Raw genomic sequence first — 22,814 nt, 5'->3', positions numbered from 1 at the left:
ATGGACAATACAAATATATATGGATGTGTCAGTATAGCTTTGTTAAGCTATGTTTGTTTTACTAGAAGTGGCACAAGTCAGTCCCAAAGCTGTTTTGCATATGATATTAAAGAACTTGAATCTTGAAGTTGGAATTTAACTCAAACATTTACTCAGTTACTGTACTTGAATACCATTTTGAAGTACTTGTACTTTATTTGACTATTTTCATTTGATGACACTTTATACATTACTTTACAGCATTCTGGAGGCAAACGTTGTAGTCTTCCTTCTGGTAAATGTATTTGAAAAGTTTACTCTGTACCTGCTATGGTATGAGTTTATAAAATATGAAGCATTGTTATAGATTAAACTATCCAGCAGTAGGCCTATAAGTAGGGGAAATCATCTCCACTGGTCACAACATTGAAATACTGCTTATGCCACACGGGCCATTCTGTTGCATATTCAGCGCTTTTAGTTTTGATACTTTAAGAACATTTTGCTTGTAGTGGGATTTTAAATGCAGGACCTCAATTTTTAAACTGTGGCATGGATTTATGGAACACGCCTATCAGACACATACTTAGAAGCCAAAGGGGTCGGGGGTCCCAAATCAAAGCCTCTGTGTGAAGTTGCTGATACAATTTATATTTGCAAATTACAAGAGCAAAACTTTCTTTTGAAAACTTAAAGAAATGCCCTTGCAATTCTTAAAAAAAAAAGACAAGAAAGGGTTTATTATTATACCTTCTTAGTGAGTGTTTATCCTCTCAAGTTTTATGTAGGATCTGCAGAAAGAAATCATACAACAACTTTGTGGTAACTTGATCAGCAGAGATGATGGTGAGGGCCTTTAAAGCATATGTACCCAGGGGCCCATCATCTCATAATCTGCCCACACATTATGTTATTGCTACTTTTACTTTAAGTAAAAGATCTGAATACTTCGTTGGCCACTGATTATCAGATGGAAGACTGTAGTTTATTGCAGTGGTTCTCAACCTAGGGGTCAGGACCCCCAGTGGGTCACTAGATTATTTCTGGTGTCAGATGGTTATGGAGATAAAAAAACAAAAAAAAAACATTAAAAATAAAACTACTTATTTCAGAATGGGAAATGGCTTTTAACATTACATCGCCTATACCATTGATAAATTGTGCACTTAGCTGTAGGGCTTGCGGTCATTTTATGACAAAATGTTTAGACACCAAAACGCATTAACTGACCAGCATTAAGTGCATCGAAACCTGTATGTGCAGACAGTTTATGAGCGATCAATGTGTTTGCAAAACCAACTTGATTATTCTGGGGGGTCGCAACTTGGAAAGATTGAGAACCACTGGTTTATTTAATAGGCATAACTGTAGGTCTTAAACTGAGTCGAAAAATAGCAGATGGTGTGGTATGGTGTGAATCAATATTTAGGCTGAACAAATCACTAGTGTTTTTTAGATTATAGTCTAGATTAGATTATATGAATGTTATTTGCAAAATTTACGTGTCATGTTTCAGTTTTTAGAGAGACAATATATGACACTGTTAGTTGTGTGAAAGTATTTTTTACTGTGCCAAAGATTTATAAAATTTAAAAAAAGGATAAATTATTCATTTATTTCCAATACACACAATACTTATTACATAGACAATTCAACTCCTACATGGTAATTACAATATAATAGTCCGGTAGTGCTACCATGATTACGGTAATGCCGTTGGGGCCACGCCTCCGCCGTGTAATCCTCCATGGACGTTGAGAGAAGCTCCTCTAGTCTCCGCTCCCCATCATCATCTGCAGAAAAATGCGAGCGGGGAGCGGTAACAAAATGTCAACTCGGGCTGCTCTCCCTCACCCGCAGACATGAGCAGAGTCCCGTCTGCCTCTGCCATCCGCAACAAGTCGCTCTCACCATGCGGATCCACTGCAAAGTAGTTGTGATCGCCGTGTGTTTCGGAGTTTTTCTACTTTTGTACTTTTTGGGGGGCAACGCCGCTGACGATCCGCTGTTGAAAGAAGTTGTAGAGCAGGAGAAGGAGAAGAAGGAGGAGGACAGCAACTCTTCCCGGCGATCGCCCTCTGAGTTCAGACGCGATGTTGCAGGGAAGTTTGCGAAGAAATCCCCCGCTGGAGTCGGCGTGCGTGCGGAAGAGCCTCTCAAAGGACGGAAAGAGGGGAAAGCGATCAATAGAGGAGCCAGTGTGCATGCAAAGAGGTGAGGGGAGTTTGTTTGTTTCTCCTCTGTCGATTTGCAACCTTGATGAGCTCTTTTTTCCCTCCACGCCTGATTCCATTTGTGCACACACAAACGCATCATTAACTATTCGTTGTTGCTGAATCTCATCTTTCCTGTCGTTAGGAAGTTAAAGAGTCAGTGTTTAATCATGCTTTGAAGCAGACGTGCTCCCTCCATCAAAACAGCCTACATTGTGCTCAAGGACACTGGCTTCACAATAGCCTGATCTGTCAAGGGACACTTTCAACATGGATATGAGAATATCCTGCTTGGCTACATTTTATGCCCATTATTTTTTTTATTGAACTGTGAGTTACGTTGTTGTAATCAGGGGCTGCTCAAATGTCTGGCTGAAATGTGAGTAGAGAGCATTACTAATGTGATTAGGTGGAAGTATGTGCAGAGAGGGCATAATAGCACAGCTGAATGATACACAATTACCTGACCTCTAAATCTTGATCATTTGACCCTTTTTTCAGGCCTTTTAATTCAGTCCTCTGCTGCTTTAAAGGGGGTAAAGGTCACCTTGAAAGACATACAATGCAATTAATAAGGATTACAAATGAGCGCAGAATAGTTTGGTTAGCCTGTTATATTAATTGTACTACAACACTGGTGAGATATTACTGAAAATGACAGAAAACGGAAACCCATCCTGTTGACTGTCAAAGTCCGCCGAAACAATCTATGTGGGAGTGAAAAGCTTGTCAGGTGTGATTTCCCTCTCTGGACGCTTAAAGAGAAGCTGCACCCTGGCAGATGATCTGATTAAGTCACCATCTCTTTGCAGCCTTTCAAATGTAGACAAAAGGCAGAGATTGTCAGTTGCTATTTCTGTTCAAGGATGGGAGCATTTTTATTATGTCTTCCAGCTTTCTAATTTCAACCTCACACATCCCTTAACGTTTCCTCCTGGGCTGAATGCCAGCTTTGCCATAATAGCCACGAGTGTCGACGTGTGGAGATGCCCCGCTCCGTCGCCAGCCAATAATATGTATTCTATTCCAAAGCCAGTCTGGAGGTTCGGGACATTCTTCTGTAGATAAAAGCCATCAAGGCGTTACATTGATAAAGAACCTTTACATCCTCCCAGAAACCCCACTCCTCCATGTGTGCTCAGCACTGATAAGGGAGATGGGGTGAAAGGGGTCACCTGTGGCCGTAAAAAAAACAAAAACACACAACCAGGTTTGGAAAGCGCTCAAGACTGAGTGCTGCGATTAGGGGAAACACACTGAGCATCTCTGGCCAAAGCCTCCAAAAAACCTTCTTCTATTTAATTGCATGAGCTAATCAGATGGATGTTTGGTTGGGAGAATAAAAGCCAGAGGAATCTCAACAACAGGGTGTAGTTTTCAAACACACATGCAATTTTAGAGATGACGTCAAACAGATTGTATAGGTGTGTATCTTTGCCTTTTACTGTTTGACACTATTCATATGTAAGTCTGAGCGGTGGACAGATTTCCTGTGCAGCATGCTTAATAGACAAACATCCCTGTTTTTCCTAATCATATCATTTCCTCTTGACACATCACACTACTTCCTGTGGCCAAAAATAGAGAGACTAAAGAGAGCTCCATTGGCCCCCCCAGACACATTACATATACCGTACTCTTGAACATTTTAAAATGTTTTTTCAAAATTTTAGGGATTTCCCAAATTACATTTTTGGGTTTTCGTAGCTTCATGGAAGCTTCATTCGAAAGTGATAATTTCCTCAAACTCGTAGTTGTCTAATGCCATATGGGATATGCTGTTTCCTTTGGCATCTCTGGCACTCAACTTTTTGTTGGTCATCTTTGCAAAAATCTTTTATTCCAGATGCTTGACTTTTTCAACATCTTGCTTGCCTAGTTGTATCCGAGTTGCTAGCCCTGTCACATGGTCAAACTGTCCCAGTTTCAGTGCTGGTAACTTTAGTTGACAGCTCACGCCAGGTGTCAGGATGAAGTGGAAAGCAAGCTGCTATGTTCTTCTGTCTGTAAAAAACAAACAAAAACAAGTGTTGGTTGCACCACCAAACATCAAAACCTGTGATTTATAATCCTCACAACAGAGTCTTTACCTGTACATTACTTTCACTCTGATCTCTTTATTACCATCAGTATATGCAGAATAACACAGATGTAACCCCTCTATCTGTTTGTTACATTTAATTAAGGCCTCCATCTATAGGATTAGATGGGTGTTGATACTTTGTGTTGAAACAAATCCCTTGCCCTGTCACTTCAAATATCGTTCAGCAGCACTCTTTGCAGTAAAGAAGTCAATCTCTCGCTGTGGCATTATGCATAGCTATAAAAATGTCATCTTGGATGACTGAACACTCTCTGCGAGGAGAGTTTTAAAATCTCCCTGCTTGCCTGTGTAGCTGAACGTCATTGGAGGGGGTGCTTGTGTTAACCTCAATAGGGGAAGTTAAATCTGCCTGTTACAGTGGCTAACTTTCACTTTTAATTTACAAGTACATGAGTCATAGAGGGTGTGGAGGGAACGTGTCATCACGTGGTCACATCATGTCAAAAAACTTCAATATTTAATGAAACGGTCGTTGACATCAGCAAACGCAGCATGACGAGTGTAAAAAAGAGAAAGGTGGATGCGGAATGTCGCATTTTCCAGGCGAAATGGACGAACGATTATTTCTTAGTGGAAGTAAAAGGCCAGTTTGTGCGGACGCGCTCGCGGTGATGAAAAAGACTCTCAGCGTCATTACAGCACAAAACATGCCAAACTGCACGAGCTGAAAGGACGAGTGCGTTTGGATAAAGTTAACGCTCTTCGGCGGAGTTTGGCCCAACAAGCAGCTCTCTCCAGAGCAAAACATTTTTTAAAGATGAAACAGAAAGATACATGGATGAAAAAGTTGCTTTATTTGCACAGCATGAAAGAAAGGTGAAATGAATGGGCTGTGTCTTAAAATCTTTAGCAGAGGTTATGAGTTCAATAATTAGTATGGCCCTCAAAGGATGTTGTAAAAATTGAAATGGCCCCTGATAGGAAAAAGGTTCCCCACCCCTGAACTAGAAGGATACAAAGACATGCATTGGGTACAATTTCTAAGGAGCAGGATTTGAAAGTCAAGGTTTAGAAAGTGACAACTCATGACAAATAAATCCCAAGTTTTCCTCAAGGTTATTTATTTATTTTGAAATTACTGATCCAGCAAATGCTTAAAACAATTGATAAATTGACTAATTAATTGATAAGCCGAACAACAGATTTGATTCACCAGATGCACCATACAGACAGAAGTAGTAGTCTCAAGCACTGCCCCGGTACCTCAGGTACCTGGAGTACTGTAGAAAAAGGAGTATTGTCTGTTTTCAGAATTTTGGCATCAACTTGGTAACAAAGCACTGGTTCTCATGATATCCCTATAGGAAATCAGGTGATGGTTGTGAGTTCAATACCAGGCTTTCACCATTGTGCCCATGAGCAAGATACTTAACCCTGAGTTGCTCCAGGCGGACTGTCCCTGTAGTTAGTTCACTGTAAGTCGCTCTGGATAAGAGCGTCTGCTAAATGAAATGTAATGTAATCAACAACTTTTCCTAACCAATCACCACAGGTCTGCTAAAGTTTCTGAATTGTTTCTGCTTTGCCACGTCTTGAATAAAGTGCAAGCCATGAATCCAGTTAATCAGTCTGAAGAAACATCTGTAGGTTTCCGTGTGGTTGAACATCTTGTGCCTGTTCTGCAATCTGCTCAACTCCCCTATAGAGGAAGGACATGTTCAGTTTAATGGCGTTTACACCGACCAGCTCAAACTAAAGTGAACTTGTAAGACAAGTCCACCAAATTACCCAGGCATATGCTGAATAATTAAATGCCTTCAAGGTGTTCTTTGGGTTAGTTTGTACTCCGGCTCTTCACACTACATGTACATTTTTCTTTGACATTATCTTCAAAGGTGCTGCTTTTTTCTGTCTTTACATGATTTAAAAGGGTTGGCTGTGCTGCTTTGTAAGCAGAGGGCTCCTCATGTGCTCACTCTGCAGCCAGTAACGAATTCAGTTCTTTTGTACCTCTTCTGTGCTTTTTTGACTGCTTCCAGATGTGAGGAACAGTGCCATGACACAAAACACTGTGTGTGCAGCCCATGCTTTATGCAACATAGGAATTTTAGTTTTAGTTTTGTCCTTCCAATTTTACGAAGAAATCATTTCAAGGGCGTTTATTTTGCATGACTAAGTCCAACGTAATTACACCCGTGTTGGAGATATGGATTGCATTTTCTGCGGGAAAATAGGAATGTGTGTTCAACAACCTTGACAGAGCATCGGCCTTTGAAGCGTGGCAGACAGATTTCTCAGCACCTTCTCATTCATCCTAATCTGCGGTTCATCATTGTCCCTCAGCCATGCAGAAAACGAAGTGTCACGCTTGGAGACAGCCCTGCAACCCACCTGTCAAATTTCACTCTTCTCTCTTCACATCCGCTTTATGGTTGCTTCCTCCAGGCTCAGAGAAGATCAAGGCCTTTCCGAATATGCAGTCTTTAGTCGTAAAAACCATTTACCTTGTACTGTTCTCCTAAATAACGTGACATGCTGAAGGAAAAGGATCTTTGTTCTTTTTTTATGTTGAACATGTTGTTATTACAACCAGCCCCGTGCAGAGTGTGTATGTGGAGGGCAATTAGATGATGTCGGCCTCAGCTCCAGGCTCCCCCATTGTACAAATGTAGTGGGAGATACTCTGCACTGCTGAGTGTATTTTAACACCACAGCAACACTAGCTCTGCAGAGAGAGCACATTTTTTACATCAGATAAAGGAACTCCTTGCCTTTGAACATAGAAGAACAAAGTCTGGTGGGAACTCACAGAGCTACGGAAGAAAATAAGTGGTAGTGTGTGTGTAGTAGTGTGTGGGGGTAGTGTTGAACAATATATGCACTTTGTCTTTGAGAAAAAATATTTTTCACCTTGTCTGTCTGTCTGACAGGAGGACGAATGTGATGATCTGCTATTTTGTTTTTTTGAATGCTTCGCTTGTTTCTTCGGTCTTGAATTTCTGTGCTTGTGACGTCCTGTTACTGTTCAACAGTGACATGTTGACGGTTCAGGAGAGCTCACATGTGCCGCTGTGCTCTGACACTGGATGCATTTGGATGCATTCTATGGGGTGTCTAAGCAAAGTGAGACTTTGTAACCTCTGAACAAAGACAGAAAACATTCTTCCTCTTACAGATGAAAAGTTTATTTCATAACCCTAATATAATTGAAAATGGGTCACAGTTGTCATTAATAGAGAAATTAGCTATAGAGACCAAAACCAGACGGTTAACATGGTTATTTCTGCTGTAAAGTTGGGCATTTTAACATGGGGGTCTATGGAGATTGACTCCCTTTTGGAGCCAGCCTCAAGTGGCCATACGATGAACTGCAGTTTCATGGCCCTTCACTGCTCAGCCACAGAGGTTGCCACTTGTGTATGAATAGTAGTTTAGGGTGGCTAATGGTGGCTAGCATTAACTAACATTAGCAAACTTTATTCAGCTGGTTCGCCCAATAATAACTATTTTCTTGTGCTACTGTCACATTATGTATTAGCATTTATCATTATCCTGTAATCGTCACAGTTTTGTTGGCTCATTTAACTTTAAATCTTCTAAATAAGGCTAAACGACCAATTGTTTTTAAATCAAAATAAGATTTGAAATTTGAAATTGGTGTATAACACATAATTAACAATGTCTTAACAAGCCTGAAGAAAGATTCATTTTGAAACCATAGAGTTCGCCAGCTACATTAGCTAGCAACCGGCGAGTCAGCTGTAGCTAATTAACATTAACTGTAGAAGGACTTATACTTATGCTACTTGTAGTATTTACATGCAGTCACTCTGTCACAGTGTGGAAAGATTGCATCGTGTTATTTTCAGCCGGTTTGCTTTATTATGTTTATGTAAAAGCAACAGAAATGTGTGATTATTTAGTTTAATATTATGTAGATCACCAATGTTTTTTAAATAAAATAATTTGGTTTTTAAATCACAACATTGTTCGGAAAGAAGTATGGTGGTTCAGCCCTACTTCTACCCTTTAAGTTCTATCACTGACTCTGTAATTACATGTTGTGCAGCTGAGCTTTATGTAAATACCTAAAAGTAAAATGATCAGTTGTCATGTTATCATTGAAATATGTCAGGCTACAGAGTTACAGAGGAACGTGTTTAAGCAATGAGCAACACATGATTTTCCATTTGATGTATTCATGCAACCAGAAAAACTGGTTTCTTGGGTTTGAATGTTTAATACAAGCATTATATTGCTGCAATGAAGCGAATAATGTTTTTTACAGTGAAAAGAATGTTGAAGCAAAGGGGAATTTGAAGGAGCAAGAGGCTAATAACTACCCCACTCACAGCGGAGGGTTTATGGTGTTCAAGGGCTGTTTTATAGGCTTTTCCAATTACAAGGGCAAGAGCTGAGTTGCTTTATAATTTTGCCGATTTTTGTATAAAAATCAGAATTTGGTGGCTCAGAAATGTTCAACCTTCAAAATTCGGTATTGGTCAAACCTAATGTGGAAGTTTTAAATGACAGTTTCTCTTTCAGTTCTTTCACTTTGAATGTAAATATGTTATGACTCAAGTATGGTTCAGTAAATATCTTGTACAAATTGCTCTTCACAAGCACTGCAGCACACAGGCCAATTTACAGGCGACGAGTGAGTGAAACAAGGTTTGTGTAGTCAGTGATTGTCAGCAGATCCAAACCCCCTCCACTTTCCCCACACACAACCTTGGCCCTTTTTTTGATCTGAAAACATTTTTGTTCAATAGATGGGACCCATTTTTATCTTGTATTAGACTGTAAGCACTTCTCATCCCTGTCTTTTGCACCTCTGTTTCAGCAAACCGCGGAACAACGTGGCCCGACCTGTGACCAAGCGCAAACGGGCAGAGGAGATCATGCACCTGGCCGTGGTGGCCTGTGGAAATCGTCTGGACGAGACCCTCACCATGGTTAAATCAGCCCTCCTGTTCAGCCTCAAGAGGATCACGTTTCACATTTTTGCTGAGGACCCTTTGGCCCCGCAGTTCGAAAAAAGGGTAAGAACCCTCCAGTGGCCTGAAGCCCTAATGTATATCGCAGGCTTTTACAAAAAAGGCACAAGATTAAACGTGGTGCCACAGAGACTTTAACTCTTTTTGGTTTATTTTCTATGTATACTGCTTTAGTGAGTCCTCTGACTGCTGATTTAATCCAGTGTGTGTTAAACATTCCCCCCTCTCTTTGTAACAGATGATATCAAGATCAGAGCAGTTTTAACTCTTCCTCTCTACAGACATATAACCCTTTTATCTCAAGGCAGGGGAGTAATATATTACCAAAACACCCTGCTTTTTCTCCACCACCATGTATCACTTCAAAGTCACCTTTACAGAGGTGCATTGCATGATTTTGTTCAGTTCCACTGATATTGTAACAGTCTATTAACATCACTTCTATCAATGGACCTCAAGCAGCACCTTAAAGCGCTTTAAATCCAAACCCCAAACCTGTGACCTTGCCATCATGTGTAGAGTGAATCATTGCCATGTGTTGAAAATCCCCATGTGGCAGACAGGAAATAGTCGAGGCATAGATAATAGGGCACAAATGCAGGGTATGTACAGCAAGGAGCTTATGTCCAGCCACAGTGTAAAAAGACACGGTGTATGCGTGTTGAAGGAGTTACAAGGGTTGTCCATAATCTCCTCTGATTTCTTGTCCTCGTCAGCACAAACGCTGCCAAATGCTTGCAGCGCTCTCACTCTTTTCAGGGCCAAACTGTTAAACTGACGATTGTGGAGGGACTCCGTGCCTGAAACAGGTCGGATATCACTGTGGAGTTTAAGAGGGTGCCTTCCCTTGTTTAGACTGTAGCTTTTTAATCAAACAGCAGCTGGTGGCTGCATGTGTTTCACGCAGCACCCAGCAGCACCACGAGACATGACTTCATTGTTTTAAATGGACGTCTGTACGAGACATTTTATGTTGATAAAGTGTGTGAGAAGGGGGGGGAATAGCTTTTAGAATAAGGGTTGTTTATAATGGCTCTTTCTCACACACTCTTCCTTACTCAACCTTTCAAGAAGCCTATTAGACACTTCCTCTATATAAAGTGTAATAGGTTGCTTTTTTAAGAAACTATGTAGTAACAGAGCATACAGAAAAATAAAGAAAATAATAATTAGAAACAGGATATAATGAAAGAAAGATCGAAAGAAAAAGAGAAAAAAAGTTATTCAAATAACATTACATAAATATCAGTTCATAGGATATAGTTGACTGATCAAATCAAGTCAGAGGATACTGTAATGGAAAGATATTGTGTTATTCAACCATTGTGCAAGACTTTTTCCGTAACCAGGTTTTGCAACCTTGTTTTCTTCTTTTGCTAAATGTCAGCAGGAATAACAGAATATCTCACCCAAACTGTCTAAACGCAACCTTCAAATTAGAACAGTGTGTGTAAAGATGGACTGTGCCAGACACACAGGATCTTTGCTTGACAGACATTGTGCTGTACGCTCTGAACCTTGTCGCACAAAGCCTACTCTCAATAAAACTCAAAGACAAACATTAGTTGTTTAAGGTGATTTATTTAAAGAAAACCCACCACAACACATTACACCAATAAGGAAACAACATCCGGGTAACATGGATACACACACATTATCATCTTAGTTATCACATCTAACAGGAGGATCATTAGAAATGTGTGCTGTATACCTCACCCATTCTTCCCACCTTTCCTTATAGACATGAACTTGATTTCTAATTCTAATGGCAAACAGCAGTCGTATATTTTTATCATGTAAACGACAGATGGCTTCTGGGAAATTCTATTAGCGAACTGTCCAATATTTTTGTATTTCTCTAAATAAAAACCCACTAATCCTACTACTTCGGAAAATACCAGAAGGGATCAAGAAGAAAGATTCTCACTTGTTCCACGTAATATCTTGTAAATTAAATATATGTGATGTTGTGCTTCACTTCCAGCTGAACCAATGGCCTCGCGCCGTCTCGGCCAAGTTCCAGTACAGAATCTACCCAATCACCTTCTCTGTGGGGAACGCAGACGAGTGGAAGAAGCTCTTCAAGCCCTGCGCTGCTCAGAGACTCTTCCTCCCCGTAAGGCTGCAGCACTTATCTCCTCTCATATCCTAGCCATGCATAATGTCATTAAGCAGTGTTAAGAACATTTCTACTTAAACAGCATTTTCCTACCCTTCTTATTTTATCCTAGTGCTCTGAAGTTCATTACTTGTGTGATTATTGATGATTTCACACTTTTTCTGCAGCATTTACTTTACAAAGAAGCAATCTCCAGAGACTCCAGTCATTTAATCAAGTCAAGCCTATTGATTTTCTTTTTCTGCTGGTGTTCATTGAAATAACAGCCAGTTTACACACCATGTAATGAACATATTGGGGGCCAGACAGATCCATAGGTGACTTCTCTTGCTGCAAGACAATCAATGAACATTTACTATTCACTTTCACAGGAATACCTTTTAGGACCATTGTAGTCTTTCTGCCTCTACAATAGTCTGTATTATTTAAGGGCAGGATTAGTCCATCAGTACCATCACGGACTTCTGCAGACGTTTTGCCTGCAAAAATCCAAATCCACCTTTTCTTAAAAGTGGTCTGTTACACTCCTTTTTAAGGATGAACATAATTATATCTAAACAAAAGCAATAAATGATATTATAGTATGACCAACACAACATTAGACACGGTCAACACATGAACGGCTCTTTAATGTAGGCCAGGTTAAATTTGATTAATTATATATGAATTCATATCTTTATTTAGCTATTTTATTGTAAATACCTTCAAACAGAGTATAATAATATATTATAATATTCATTTAGATATAAAAAATAAATATAAAATCTTACTGATCTTCAGTAACAGTAACAAATCACACAAAATAAAGTGCACACTGACTACCGCTCTTCCACTCTAAAGATATTTAGATAACTCAAGGCCTCGTTGGAAACATGTTGTTAACCGTTCCTGATTCAGACTCGGTTTCTCCTCCGGGAAATTGATGCTCACGTCTGGGTTACAACCCCTCCGCCTTACCATGCAGCTGGGATGCAAGACACAGGGACTTTCCTTGAGTCTTTAGGAGCTGCAGTGTTTATTGCCTTGCCCTATTTTCTAGTAACATTCAGGTTGAGTTGGTATTGTTAAAATCATGGAACATTTCCAGCAGGGCAGACGAACACGGCATCGCTCTTTTTAGTTTTATCTGGAAGTGACATTGTCTTGAAGTAAAAAAAGATTTGAGGAAAGATTGTGCTGCGTCCTGCACTCTGTTCTCCAGCAGATTCTTCACCTCCCCATCTTCTTAATCAACAACACTAAGCTACAGCAATAGCGTAACGTTAGAAAACTCACAAGGTTATGTACAAGTTAGAGCTATATCAAAATATTAAGGTTATATTGTTTATGTGTTGCTCTGCAGCTATAGGGTTCTACCTTAATCATTTGTTGTGGGTTTTACAATACTCACCACACAATAGATGTGTACATGATTTCTTTCTTTAGGCTCATCATGGATACTGGCTTTAAGAGAAAACTTTGGACATCCAGTGTCCTTCTCTGGTTTAAAATGCATCGAGTGTAACCACACTATTTAAAAAGCACTATTTATATTGACGGATAAATCTGTGTTCTCCTACTCAGTCCACAGCGGCTATAATTACATTGTTGTGCATGTGCACACATAAAATGAGGCTGTAGAAACAGTGTGTTACTGATCTGTTTGTGTTTATTGGTATCGATTGCTGCTTTGTCACACTCGCCAGCACTCGCTCCTCGCTGCTGTAAGCAACATAATCCAACAGAGCCAGCACAGCCTGCGGTCCAACCCACTGCTGCACAGGGACGAGGTTTCTTACTACCACTAGTGCTGCTCCATAATGGAAAAAATCAGAATCACTATTATTTTTGGTCAATATTGAGATCACGATTATTCAACGCAAATACTCATCGATTATGGATTTATTATATACCGTAATTTTCGGACTATAAGCCGCACCTGACTATAAACCGCAGACGCTAAATTGACTAATTTGTACATATATAAGACGCACTGGACTATAAGCCGCACCTGACTATAAGCCGCAGACGCTAAATTGACTAATTTGTACATATATAAGACGCACTGGACTATAAGCCGCACCTGACTATAAACCACAGACGCTAAATTGACTGATGTGTATGTAGCCGGTCTGTAGCTGACACCACGATCGACTCTGCGTTGTGTTGCGTAGAACCAGGAAATAACGATGGAAAACTTCTGCCTGTTCACCCCTCTCTTCCGCGTTTCCTTCTAACCGTCCCCCAGAAAGTGCCGGTTTCAGGAGTATCAACATATTTAACAAAATAAGACTCCTCGAAATAAATATATATGCATTTCTACGTTTTTTTTCCAATGAGGGTGTCTCACAAACTGTCTCGCTCTCGTAATGTCCGTCTGTCTCTTGTACCACTCGCTACTTTTGCGGCTCTTTCCCAGCATCCGGTGGACTGTAACCTGTAAAATCCATAGATTTAGGAATTCCTCTAGTGGCCGTTAGCTGTAAAAATCCATAGATAAGCCGCACCGTTATATAAGCCGCAGGGTCGCGAAATGGGGGAAAAGTCGCGGCTTATAGTCCGGAAATTATGGTATATATATTTTTTAAAGATTGGTGTTTGTATAATGAATTGTAAGACTTGTGGTGCGGCTCGACTATGTGTTCACTGTGGGGGAGTATTCGGCTGTCGACAAATCATTTGCAACTTCCTCACAGTATTTATTATACAGCACAGGCAGTGCATCTCTGGTTAAATGGTAACATGATAGCATGACGTAGCTCTGGTCCAAAGTGTTTACAAGTTTCTTGAAGCCATGGATGCTAACAGTGCTAATTGGGTCTTTTGCTCAGAACAATGTGTTGGCATCTCTTATTTCTTTTTGTCTATGAGGGGTGGACGGGGAGGGGGCTGAATTATAAAGAATGTCCTTAATCGATGAATGTGTTGCGGTGGAAGAGGTCAAGTTGGCTCAACATTTTCTTCCGTGTTGTTTGTTCATAGACCACTTTGTGATTGAATATCAGGTGATTAAACAAATTGGTTGCCTCGTGTTGCAGACACGACCGTGTAACAAATCTTGCAAAGTATTTGTTGGTGTTCCTCGTCAGACTCCTTGTTTCCAAACAGCTGAATTGCTTTTACCTTTCTTGTTGACACAAGAGGCGCTCTTTCTGTCGTTTTGGCTCGAGCTGAAATAAACATGTCACAGCCTGGCTGAGAGTGAGCCTGGGAGGGGGGATGGAAGCGCAATGCTGTAAAGCAAAAAGTGGTGTGCTGGATTTAAAACAAACTTCATAACTCCTTATACTACCTACACGGAAGTAGCTGTCTAAAATATAGTTTGAACTCTCAAAGTTCCTCAGCTCTGAAGTCTGGCTGCTGGTGAAATCTTATCTCAGCCTAACTGGCTGAGACTATAATTTGTCTGCCATGCGTTGACAGCACAATTTATCAGTGGATACAGGAAGTAATTGTCTCGTCTTAACTCATCTTATTGTTTGTAGCAGACGGTGGAAGTCAGCATGTTCTTCTCCTACTGTATCCTACAACTTCAATGTTTGATGATATGTTAATACGAAGATGCTCTTTCAGATCCTCTTTGACTTGTTGACTGGAGGATTGTTCAATGTTACTATATATAACTATATTTAAAGTCCCTTAAATCACACTCTTTCCAGATCTGTAATGAACCTCTTGATGCTGGTTTATAGTTTTGTTTTTATTAATTTTAGAGATGTACCAATAAGGAATTTCACAGCTTATGACGATAACCAATAATTATCTGGATTGTGTGACTAATACCAATACGGTAACGGATATATTAATCTTGCAAATGCAAAAATGTGAAATAGATTAATATCTTAAGACATGACATGTATATTTTTCAACACCTTTACATAGAGAGACTTCACCATCCCCATAATGAAGACTTTATGAATTAATTGTAAACGGGTTTAAATGTGATTGTTAAATCAGGGGAGTCATTTTTAATAGCCTTGCCTTTTGGTCAAAATAAATACATTTTAAAGAAATGGGTTAGCATGCTAACAGGCTAAACTAAGATGTTGAACCTGGCACACATTATACTTTCCAAACATCAGCATGTTAGCATTGTCATTGTTAGCATTTAGCTCAAAGCACCTTTGAGTCTCAGTTACAGCCCCACAGAGCTGCTAGCCTGGCATCTAGTTTTGTTAAAATACTGATGCTGATGGTTTTATGTTGAATCCCCACTGATCTGATCAGAACTTAACCTCTTCATGCTTTCTCCATACTTTATAGTTATGTTTTATTAATATGTGATGAGCTGTTTGTGCAAAAGAGGAGGTGCACAGTAGACACGGTGAAAATAATGTATCTTTCAATGTAAGAGGTATTTGAGACCATGTACCAACAGTAGCTTTATTTATTATTATTAGCTCTACCAGGCGTGAGGGAGAACATGTGTTTGGTTGTGTGTGTGTGTGTGTGTGTGTGTGTGTGTGTGTGTGTGTGTGTGTGTGTGTGTGTATGTGTGAGCCTAATACTTTCTGTGCTCAAGGACCTCTCAAACACAAGATTTGAGGAACTTATCTTATTGACTGTTATACCATCATTGACTGATTGAGTCATTGAGTATTGGCTGCAAGTGTTAAACAGCTGCTTTATTAGCAATAAGGATTTCCAGCAATCGGCTGGGCTAAAAACAAGCCTTTCGCAGCCTGTTGGAGACCACATTTGGTCTTTGTTGTGGCTGACATCCATAGTTTGGTCTCATCTTGAACCGAAGTATCTGCAGATTAATTCCATTAATGAATTGATATGTTATGATCCACTAAAGTTATGCAGGATACGAGCTACATAAATCCTTGTTTTTGTTATCCCCACCGCCATCTTGACTGTAAGGGAGACAGGAGGAACAATTGAGTCTTTCTGTGGGAGGGGAGAGGGAGACACACCTGGTGGAGATCTGCACTCTACTGAGTGACCTTTCTTAGTCTAACCTAATTTTTGAGTATTACATGGTGTGATACAGTAATCCTCATTGTAGTTATCAGAGGAGAGATTGTGGTCATAAACATTCTAATGATGGCTGTCCTCCCAGGTCATCCTGAAAGACGTGGACTCGTTACTCTACGTAGACACTGATGTGTTGTTCCTGCGGCCCATGGATGACATCTGGAGTCTCCTGAAGTCCTTCAACAGCACCCAGCTGGCAGCAATGGCCCCGGAGCACGAGGTCCCAAAGATTGGCTGGTACAGCCGCTTTGCACGACACCCTTTCTACGGAGTCACGGGGGTCAACTCTGGTGTCATGCTGATGAACCTTACAAGGATCCGCAGCACAATGTTCAAAGTAAGGACAAAACATAGTCATATTTCCCTCACACTCTGATCAGTGAAACACTAGAGTGAGCTGTGATTTCCCTTTTGCATACTGAAGGTTATTTTCTTTGAGCTCAAGTCGCAGCGCTCGTGAGTGGGCTGCGATTGAAGCTTTCTGATTACCATGCTAGAAGCACATACTTCTGCCCTCAGAACTCAATTTAGCAGTTCTCCAGCTCTTAACACTGCCAGCAGATTGCAAATGGAAGTGGGAATGTAAATGTGCTCCTCCTTTGATGATGGGTTTAAAAAAGAAGAAGAAAGAAATTGCTCTGGAGCTGTTTGCGAGTGAATGTTGTTGTTGGTATTTCAGAACAGTATGATCCCAAGTGGCCTCTCATGGGAAGATATCCTACATCCACTCTATCAGAAGTACAAGAACCACATCACCTGGGGAGACCAGGACCTCCTCAACATTATCTTCCACTACAACCCAGGTACATTGCTTTTTTTTAGCGGTGTATTCATGTTGTCTACAATGATCATGGAACATATTATTATCACACTAAAAACACATTATGCACACCCACAAAGAGGCTTCAAAATGCTCAATGGAAGGCCCACAAAAGGCATAACCAGAATATCAATCTGTGTATATGAATCAATTTTGAATTACTAGTCTGCACATGATCAACATGTCATTCAACATAAATCTTGTCTTATTTTGCTGATGATAAACTGGTCTGCATTATGAATCTGCATTAACACACGAGGCTGTGGCTGCAGGCAACAGCAGACTGAGTTCCAGCTGCAGCAGCCAGATGTGGGCATTAAGCACTCAGCGCTACGGTGTTTTCTTGAAAACACAGGCAAAGCGTTTGTTGTACATGGTACGGCTTGGAGCTCTCTTCAATCTCCAGAGGAATATTCAAGTTAGTGCAAAAGCTTTGTTCTGACTTCTTTTTGCTTGTTCTGCAATCTGGAAACGCTTCGAAAGACTGTGATCTCTCCTCAGATCAGGACTAGTGGAAAGAAAACATCCACAATATACATTTCAGTGTTTATTTTACAACACTTTGTCTATTTATTTCGTTAGTTTCTTTTGTCCTAAATTCACCCAAAAGTTAGCAGTAGATAATGCCTCATTTGCATATTTAAAGACATCCAGTAGTCTCCACTTCAGTAGTAGTTACATAAACTTCAAACTTAGTCTGAAGGTTTTTACAGAGGGCTTTGTTCATATATCATTTATAGCCTGATTTATGTATAACATTTTATTCCTAAAAACATGGCCCGGTACTATATAGCACATACAAAGACCACATTTACAGTGCTTTAAAATATTAGAGATTAACCCTGGATATACTACTGTATATAATATATCACTATAATGCAGGGGTGGGGAACCTCCGGCCTCCGGGCCGTATACGGCCCGCGAGACCATTTGATCCGGCCCTCGAGGTAATTTGTAAAACGCACGCAAATAAAATCCACTAGCAAAAGAAAACTAGACGGCAATATTTTAAACGTCCGACTGACTGTTTTTCCTGGCCAAGGTCAGGGTCCTTGAACACAACACGAGCGGAACGTGTCATCACGTGGTCACGTCATGTCAAAAAACGAGACTGTCATTGACATCAGTGAACGCAGCGTGGCGAGTGTAAAACAGAGAAAGCTGGATGTGGAATGTCGCACTTTCCAGGAGAAATAATCTCGAGCGTCAGTACTGCACGAAACATGCCGAACTGCACGAGCTGAAAGGACGAGTGCGTTTGGATAAAGTTAACGCTCTTCGGCGGAGTTTGGCCCAACAAGCAGCTCTCTGCAGAGCGGAACATAAACACATGGAAAGATAGAGAGGTAGACCACCACACCAAGAAAAGACTATTCCACCACTGCTGTGCAATTATCACTGCCATTTACAATACTCACTTTATTTTATAAACTACTTGGTACTTATATTATTTTTTATTCTATTTAATTATTGTGTACTGCCTTCTTACTTCATATGTTCTTTTGCTGTGACAAGATACATTTCCCCGTTGTGGGACTAATAAAGAATTTATGATTTCTGATAAAACAGAAAGATACATGGTTACATCCATCGTGGGACAACATCTCGTCCTGCTGCTGGCTGTGTGCTGCCATTACAGGCTGCATATTCAGGTTGCTTTCCCGAAACATACAATTTGTATTTGAGGAAGGATAGACATGTATGTTCTACACCTTAGTTCAAGTTCTTCATACAGATTTAGTTATGTGTCCTGAGGAAACTAACACTCTACTTGTCACAAACCTTTTATAAACCTTCATGAGTTCCTGTCCTCACCGTGTCCTAGCATTGTTTTTACATGAGATACAGTCTTTGCTAATGCATAAAAATGATACTTCTTGTGTGTTGTTGTTTTTTCTTCCAGAGTGTCTCTTCATCTTCCCCTGCCAGTGGAACTACAGGCCAGATCACTGTATGTACGGGAGTAACTGCAAAGGGGCCGAAGAGGAGGGCGTGTCCATCCTCCATGGCAACCGTGGAGTGTATCACGACGACAAGCAGCCGGCGTTCAAAGTAGTCTATGATGCAATACGTGATGTAAGTACCCCTGAAGGATATTCTAGTTTTACTGACACAATATGGTGTTGATGCACAGCGCCCTCTGTTGAAGCCGCACATAGTTCTTTTAGTTCTTTATTTGTGCATATAATAATAAAACAAAAGAGAAGAAATATACAGTTACATGCTAAATTAAAGACAGATGTGTATGCTTGCCACCAATTTACAAAACAGAAATAAATATGGTTTGAATGTCTAAAAGAAAGAAAATAATACAATTTCCAAAGAAGAAATACCAGAGATAAAAATATAAACAAGGATTACAATAGCAAATATTTGCACTGTTTTATACCTAATATAAAATCATATGATCAGGTGAGATTACAGTGGATTTGAAATCTAGTTACAAAGAAAGTGTGAAAGGAAATGGGAAGAGAATTGTTACAAAAGTACCTACAGTGTCTAATATATTAAATAACTCCAGGGTTTAAAATAATGGGGCAGTATGAGCATTCCAGCTAAAGTTAGTGACTATTCGAATATTCTTTCTTATAATAAAAAGATAAAATAGAGACTGATTTTATATGTGCTTGCCCATACTATATTGCCGTAAAATAAGGAAATAATTTCTAGTTCCAGAAAGTTTTTTCTTGACAAGATCTGTCTTTCTCTTCGTAAAATACCAATATTTGTTTTGGAACTTGGTTGGACACATAAGAGATGTTTTTTTTCTTCAGTTCACGTGAACATCAATGATAACACCTAAGAATTTACCATGAGAAACATACTCAAGTGCATTTTTAGCTATAAGAATGGGGCGAAGATGATATGATAGGGTTCTATATTTGGCTTGAAGATCATATATGCACTCTTTTTTAATTATATGGGATTGTTTACTTAGCCCAACTAAGTGTATAATTGGCTTTGATTCGTTAGTGATTTGTTAAAGCAAAGGGTAGGTGATTTAGAGAAATTGTGAGGAATATGCAGCTGAATTTTGCCTCCAAACATTCAGACTTATAAGGCTTATTTTACTACGTAGCCTCTCAAACTCATTCAAACCACATATGAGTAATGTAAATATACCCAAAATACAGAGGAATAAACTCATCATATACTCTTGTTTACTATTTAACCAGAGTCAGGTAAAAGCTTAATATTAATGTCAACTCTGTGCTTCCTAATACAGTCTGACACAACCTAGCTTAGCACAAAAAGTGAAAGCAGGGGGAGACTGCTAGCCTAACTCTATCACCTCCAAACAAAGCTATTGAATCTTTTCATCTGACTCTAGGTCAGCGGTCTCCAACCTTTTTTGGCACCACGGTCTTCATGTAAGACAATGTTTTCACGGACCGGCCTTCAAAGTGTGGGGGGATAAATATGACAAAATAAAATGATACGACCGGCATAAAAACAAATATAAAGTGCATAAAAAAACTCACCATTACGCTGAATTAGTGGGAGCCCTGAGCTTGTGTCTCTGCAACGAGCCCGTCCAATATAGGGGGATAAATTCTTCACCAATAGTAAAAGGTTCCGTCGCCTTAGCAGGCCATCAGTAATTGTTTCTGTCCTCCTTGTTCAAGTTTTCTTCTTTCAAAAAACTCAAAGGGCTTGTCTTTTAACGCGGGGTGCTTGGTCTCCATGTGGCGAAGCAGTTTTGAAAGCTTCATTTGCTAGCCTGTCGCCACATATTCTGCAGAGCGGGTTTGGTGCATGAAAATCACCTGAAGCGATAAACCCATATTTGAAGTACTCCTGACTTTTAAATGCAGCTTTCTTTTTCTTTGGAAGTCGTAGGCTCTTCTTCTTCAGTCTCCTCATTGGGTCTTTTCCCCTTTCCAAAAACACTCTTTAAAGACGTTTGTTTTCCACTCAAGTAAAGTAAAGTAAAGACAGACGCACAGACGGATGTATCCGGTCATTTTTCCAAATAAAACATCTTTCAGACTGATAATCAATAAAATATTTTTGTATTCATTCTTTCTGTGCAGACCGGTACCGGTCCACGGACCACTGCTCTAGGTGAAGCAAAGAAGCATATATCCCAAAATGTTGCACTGTTCCTATAATGACTCAGAAATAGAGCAGCTTTGAGTATTTTTCTCTGTGATACAAATTCTCCCTTGCTTACATTAAACAATCTGGGTCAGTTTTTAAATATAGAATGTGTTTTTTCCTGCAGTAGAGTCAGTTCCCCCCTGCTCTGCTGAGATAAGCCTCTTAAAGACGAGCTGGGTCGTAATTTATGATTAATACACAACACCACCACCACCCCACCGACCCCTGCTGACAGAATGTGTAAATACCATTTAGTCTTTGATATGTTCCATTAAAAAACGATCAAACACAAATAGCTCTTGGATCAGAACTAACACAGGACAATGCTTCTGTTCCTGCAGTTTCCCTTCGAGGACAACATGTTCCAGTCGCTGTTCTACCCCATCCAGACCAAGTTCCTGGACACAGTTAACACCCTGTGTGGTCGCATTCCTCAAGTCTTCCTCAAGCAGATAGAGAAGACCATGAGGAAGGTGTTTGAGGAGAAAGTGGTCCGACACGTCAGACCGCACAACTGATGGAGAAACGGACTTTCTGTTTTTATCTGACAACACTAAGCACCATCTTGCTGTGGATTATGTGTCATACGAGCATCTCCCAGACTGAACTTTTTGCTCTGTGTTCCTGGAAAGGGTCTTGTGAAAATGATGAACCTCTAATCATGGTATGGGTAACAAGCCTATGTATACAGAGAAGCATACAGTGCTGGTCAGTGGTGCCGTAGAATAGGCTTGCCTTATTGCCGTCTTCACATCTCAGTTATGTACGATGAAATGTATAAGAATGTTGGAAAGCGACAGTCAAAAAAAAAAGACTGCACAAGTTTTTATTGTTTTTTTTAATCAAGAATTATGAAACTATGAGCTATCCATCTCCAGTGTAGGCTTAAAGCTACATTTATGACATATTTGTGTATCTACCTTCTTTATTTTTCCTCATACACTAAACAAAGGCAACTTTGGACTTTGGAAAGCTTTACTACTTGAAGTAGTAGATTCATAAACCACTCCTCTAAAATCATGTGAATGTTTTACCAGCAAATAACTTGGAACGTGAGCTTGTGTGAATGAGAAGAGTTCATGATCTGTTCTGCGGTTGCCAAATGCCACTGACAGTATTAAATACAGCACAACAAGAGGAAATACAGACTTTTATATAACAAACCGAATGTTAAAATGCACTTTCAGAATGATATTATTAGGACTGGATGGTTGTTTGTATGCAACATGTCCACATTAGATGCTACACTCTCCGGAGTTAATCAAAACCAAAAGTGCTAGCATTTAAAAATAGTGACAGCTAATTATGTGCCATGTCTGCCATGTTTACTATTACAAGACAATGAGTGTTATAGGCGTGTGTTTGAGAGGGTATCTTAGTTTGTAATATGATGTATGGTCTGTTGTGAACACATGGTTTAGCAGCATTACTTTCAATGTGGTGTAATGATCTAAATATATCATTTAAACTGGAAACTGAACGTGGCTGTACAGTCAACATGCGTTTCTAAATAAATCAATGCAATGTACTGAGTCTCATTTACATATGAATGTACTTTATGGGGATTGAAACATACTAAACC

At 39.9% G+C, this 22,814-nt stretch overlaps 1 protein-coding gene across 1 annotated transcript; it reads left to right on the top strand.

The window, feature by feature from the left end:
* Nucleotides 1-1,762: 1,762 nt before the first annotated feature.
* gxylt2 (glucoside xylosyltransferase 2) lies at nucleotides 1,763-22,760 on the top strand. Its single transcript, XM_029432743.1, has 7 exons — nucleotides 1,763-2,193; nucleotides 9,080-9,278; nucleotides 11,218-11,349; nucleotides 16,397-16,648; nucleotides 16,991-17,114; nucleotides 19,035-19,207; nucleotides 21,574-22,760. The coding sequence occupies exons 1-7, from the start codon at nucleotides 1,892-1,894 to the stop codon at nucleotides 21,748-21,750; spliced, it is 1,359 nt and encodes a 452-aa protein (XP_029288603.1). The 5' UTR covers nucleotides 1,763-1,891; the 3' UTR covers nucleotides 21,751-22,760.
* Nucleotides 22,761-22,814: the final 54 nt, after the last annotated feature.

This window comes from Cottoperca gobio, chromosome 5 (genome assembly GCF_900634415.1).
Source record: "Cottoperca gobio chromosome 5, fCotGob3.1, whole genome shotgun sequence".
NCBI lineage: Eukaryota > Metazoa > Chordata > Actinopteri > Perciformes > Bovichtidae > Cottoperca > Cottoperca gobio.
The sequence above is the reverse complement of the archived record's forward strand: the minus strand, read 5'-3'. Positions and strand labels throughout refer to the sequence as shown.